The 4,787-nt window shown below is 37.5% G+C and overlaps 1 protein-coding gene across 2 annotated transcripts; it reads right to left on the reverse strand.

Annotated features, from left to right (window-relative positions):
- Window positions 1-404: 404 nt before the first annotated feature.
- LOC104707103 (serine/threonine-protein kinase Nek3) lies at window positions 405-4,787 on the reverse strand. Of its 2 annotated transcripts, none has more exons than XM_010423384.3 (15): window positions 4,508-4,787; window positions 3,674-3,806; window positions 3,484-3,550; window positions 3,059-3,124; window positions 2,915-2,961; window positions 2,780-2,825; window positions 2,609-2,689; window positions 2,478-2,520; window positions 2,344-2,393; window positions 2,188-2,269; window positions 2,044-2,093; window positions 1,882-1,955; window positions 1,737-1,788; window positions 1,287-1,652; window positions 405-1,202 (listed from the first exon to the last, which is right to left on the reverse strand). In XM_010423384.3, the coding sequence occupies exons 2-15, from the start codon at window positions 3,757-3,759 to the stop codon at window positions 606-608; spliced, it is 1,707 nt and encodes a 568-aa protein (XP_010421686.2). In that variant the 5' UTR covers window positions 3,760-3,806; window positions 4,508-4,787; the 3' UTR covers window positions 405-605. The 2 variants fall into 2 exon arrangements, with proteins under 2 accessions (XP_010421686.2, XP_010421685.2); XM_010423383.3 differs by having other exon boundaries at window positions 405-1,211.

Raw genomic sequence — 4,787 nt, forward strand, 5'->3', positions numbered from 1 at the left:
CATAATCACTTTTTTTTAAACAAACTCGCTTCTTTCTAAAACCCATCTTATGTGACTTTTTTTTTCTTTTTTTTTTTAATAAAATCCAATGTAAATCGAATGTAAATCAACTGTAAAAGCCATGTAAACCAAACCGATTTTTTTTTATTTTTTTGATACAGATTCTTCTTTGTGGTCTGCTGCTTGCAGCTATGGTGTTCGACATAATGCTGCTTAGAGATTTTGTTTCTTCATTCTCTGAACAAAATGATCAAAAAAAAAAAAAAAAGCTATTTATAGAGATGTTGGCCAACTTAAATAAGTTGCAAAGAAACTTGAATATGATTGGCCATCTTCTGTTATGCAACAATGGCGAGAGCTGCATCATCAACTAGGTGAGTACTTAAACTATTTGAACAATGTTGTTGGTTCATAAATGTTTTTTCTTTTCTGACTGGAATAAGGATTACATAGAGAATGAAAGCTGTATATTTTGGTATCATTGTATCAGATACAGGGGTTAGCTTCATAGAACACAACCTAAGTGTCAAACAATTTTCTACCGAATCGTGGAATCATTCATCATGCTCTAAAAAAATTTTAAAAAGGACTTTAAACCCTGTTTCTCAATCTTCCTCCAGGTTACTAGGACAAGTTTCTTTGAAGCTCTTGGACAACCATATTGCTGTTTCTCTGGGAGACACTTTTCCTGGACCAAACGGTTTGAGTAACACGTTCAACTCATCATACCTCTCGTCTATAAGCAATCTTGCACTGAATTCAAGCAGTCCTTCAAGTGCCTCAGCTCGTTGCCGATATGAGCTAGGGTCGAATCTTTGTCTCCTTGATGCACCTGAGGAAGCTCTGCTTGATGCTCCAGCAGTTGCATTCTGATCAGACAAATCACTCTTGGCTTCTCGTTCTGGTTCAAGTGTGAATTTGTCTTTTGTGACTGAGCAGTCCAGTGGTGGCTCTGGAGGCGGGCTGTATGATCCTCTGGACGATCCTTTCTTCTTACGCACAACGGGAATGAAAGGCATTTCTTCATATGAAGCTAGCGGGAACTTAATCCTGTCGATTCTTGGCGAGTTTACGGACACATCTGGAGATTTTAGTTGATGGAGTATATCAATACTCGGGGTGTACAGAGAATCGTTTGTTCCTTTTGAAGGTTTATGTGAGATAGGCAAGGAGGCCCTACGAGTAGCTGCTGCCGCTGGTTTCTGACACATCTGACCAAAACATATAAACAGACTGACTCAGCAATTAGTACGTAAGATAAGGAGCATTTTGGACGGATCACTTACAAGACCACCACTCTTAGGCTGGTTTGATCTCACTGGCACATATTTTGAACTGTTAGAAACCCCTGACGAGACAGCGGGTCTACGAACAACCACTCTACCAGTGTCATTGGCAGACAAACCCCCTGGCCTGTTCCGGTGTAAATACGTGTGCATGGGTTTAACAGAAGAAACAGAATCTTCTTGGTCAACCCCGAACCTGCTTGGACCAAAGCTCACGCTTTTGCCAGCATTACGCCGTCTCTGCTCAGGATAGCTGCTTCTCCTTGCGGATTCAGATGGCAATGTATCGTGTTCCCGGAAGCTCAGCTTGAGTAGAACCTTTTGAACATAGGGCTGAAGCAGTGGCTGTCTGAGAAGATCAGAAGCCTACACAGAAGAAGAGAAGTGTTACTCATCAGGTGTGTACAGTTCAAGTGACATGATCACAAATGCCAAAAAAAAGGTGCATACGGTTGGTCTGAGTTCTGGATTCTTCCTCAGCATGCTTTTAACCAGACTTCGACTGAAGAAAGCAGGAACACAAATCATATGGAAGTTATAGCACAATTCAATAAGCTCTAATAGGTTCACATTACAAAGAAGAATATCTACTTACAAGGCAGTCGAATATTGCGCAGGAAGTGGAGCAACGATTGATCTGTTTATCCTGTTGATCAGCCCTTGCATGTCCTAAAATGCAGGAAAAAAAAAATCTGAATATCATGAAGATAAGACAAAGGAACATGAACTTGGAAGGTTTGAATGAAGAAGAATTTACAAAAGCTTTGAATGCCGGTTTCAGAGCCGTCATCTCATATATACAACATCCTGAACGCAATTGTTAAAAAGAAGAATAGACTCAGATGAATAATTTGTTATCTACAGCAAAAGTTAGTGTCTTAGCCATGGAAGAGAAACTTACCCAGGGACCAAATATCAGACTTTGACCCATAGGGAATATCAGCAAGAAGCTCAGGGCACATGTAGCTTGGCGTTCCGACCACCTGATTTAAAACAAGTCATTGTAGAGCCTAAGACAAGAAACAAATCACTCGAAAAGTCCAAAGTCTATACTTACTGAAGAAGCAAGGTCGTCCGATGTCAAGATCTTGGCAAGTCCAAAATCACCTGCAGAAGTTATTGAACTCAATTTTTGTCACTTAAGACTTGAAAAAAAAAAAAAAAATTTGACATACTTGCTAATAATCTTACCAAGGCGTATATCTTGATCCTTTGTCAAGAATATGTTTGAACACTGGATCAAACAAGTCGATTTTGAATTAGTAAAGATATATCATCAAACAGTTGTGCTATGATTAGAGTCACAGATATCATAAATCAACCTTGACATCGCGATGGAGAATGTGACTGGCGTGCAAGTATTCAAGAGCTATTAAAAGTTGTACCAGCCATTTGCAGAGTTTCTGATAACAAAGCAAGAAAAGAGATTCAGAACTTTGTACATGCAATCGTTCGGAACACAGACTTCAAATCAGATGTGTGTAACACAAAACCTCTTCAGAGAATTCTACACCGTTGGCTTTCTTTATTGCTTCTGCCCTGTAATGCCAGAGGAAGCAATGTATAAGAAACCCCTTCAGACTCAAGAATGGGAAAAACAAATTCTGAGAAGGAAACAATGACTTTACATGTCACCGCCTTTGCAATAGCCAATAACAATGCACACATAACATCCCTGAAAACACACACCAGAGAGCCGATTACATACTTTTATATATGTATGGAAATAAATCTTTAGTGCTTGCTGTAAAATAGAGGCTTAAAGAAGGTACCTTTTCAACCCAAGAATCTTTGTATTCTACGATAAATGGATTCCTTATCTTTGAGATCAATTCCATCTACGGGGAGATCAGATAACAAGGAAAACTGTTAGTTCACAAAACTATAATCCGTGGCATTTCTTCGGAGGCCGATAAAGATTGATCAGCTCAATTAACAGTCAACCTGATACCGCATACAAATATTATGCATAATGACTCTGGAAAAAGAGTTCGAATCTCATACAATTAAGAGTCATCATGGGATATCATGTACACCTAGATCCTCCTTCTAAGACTTTAAAATTATAACTTCAATACTAGAAAACTTGCTTGCACAATTAAGAGTCATCATGTTTTTTTCGTTTCAAGTTCCACATACAGAATTTGCATCATATATATCTGTAAGACATTGTGTAAGGGAAGAGCTTAGAATTAACCTCTTGATGAGCAGATCTTCTAGTTCTACCAGTCTGCCGAGCTAACCGAATTTTCTTCAAAACATAACTTCACAAAGCAAAAACACAGAAAACAGAACATAGCAAAGAATCACTTAAAAACATCACATTTGAAGAACTAAAAAAAAAACATTCTTTCCAGTTTTCAGTTTAAGAAATCACAACTTCTTACAGTTTCTTCTCATGCTTATGCCTCACAAGAAGAGCTGACCCAAAAGACCCTTTCCCAATTTGCTCAAGAACCTCGTAATGCTCCATTGTAAACAACCTTCTTAAAAATTATTATCTTCTTCCTCTATGAAAATCTGAAGCTCAAATGAGACAGAAACACAGCAATGATCAAAAATTAATCAAATCATGGTTGTTGTAAGCAAACACTCACGGTACCTTTCCGGACATATAAAGATTTGTTGAAAAAAAAGTAGCTAAAAAAGTGAAACATTTAGTAAGCTAATAAAGTGAACAAATCTACACGAATCTTCAACGTTTTTTTTTTTTTTTTGGATTGAAAATCCCCTGCCGACCCACCAGACTAAATAAAGTCAATTTGTCACGAAAATGAAATTTTTTAGAGGTAAAGCTAAGAAAAGAAATGTATCCACATCTCACTCTTTTCTATTAACACATGCCCCAACTAAAATAAAAGTCTTGTCTTTTTTTTTCTGTCTTGTTAAAAGCTCAAATCTTTCTAGCAATTATTGGAAAATTTAGCGAAAATGAGAAAACCCTAAAGTCTATTACACATTACAGAACACACAAAAACACAAAAAGATGAGTTCTTGAGCTCGAAACTGAGAGAGAACTCATGCCCAATTAAACAAAAAAAAAAAAAACCGAAATTAAAAATCGTGACTTTGGTTTTTTTTTTTTCTTTATCTTTTTCGTATTGAAAGCTCAAATCTTTATAGCAATAATTACAGAACCCTAATATTTGTTTAACTCGATTTACACATTACAGAACACGTAAAAACAAAAAACACAGAAAGATGAGTTCTTGAGTTCGAACCTAGAAAAGCGTCGGTGAGAGATTTGAATTGTGGGAATGTGGTTATGGCATTTTCCGAGGGGAGAAGCTACGAAACGGCGCCGTTACGGAGGTGTAAGTGACGGTGGAGAGGGAAAAGGCATTGGAAGAAGCTGCTTCGCCATGAGAGCTGCTTCTTTCTCTTTCTCTTTCTCTCTGACTCAGGAAAACGACAGAGTTACTGGGAGGACGAGAGACGTAAATCTACTTTGTTATTTCTTTATATAAATATATCCTGACACTATTTTTATTTTATAATGTT

This window comes from Camelina sativa, chromosome 8, assembly GCF_030686135.1.
Source record: "Camelina sativa cultivar CO46 ecotype springtype chromosome 8, ASM3068613v1".
Taxonomy (NCBI): domain Eukaryota; kingdom Viridiplantae; phylum Streptophyta; class Magnoliopsida; order Brassicales; family Brassicaceae; genus Camelina; species Camelina sativa.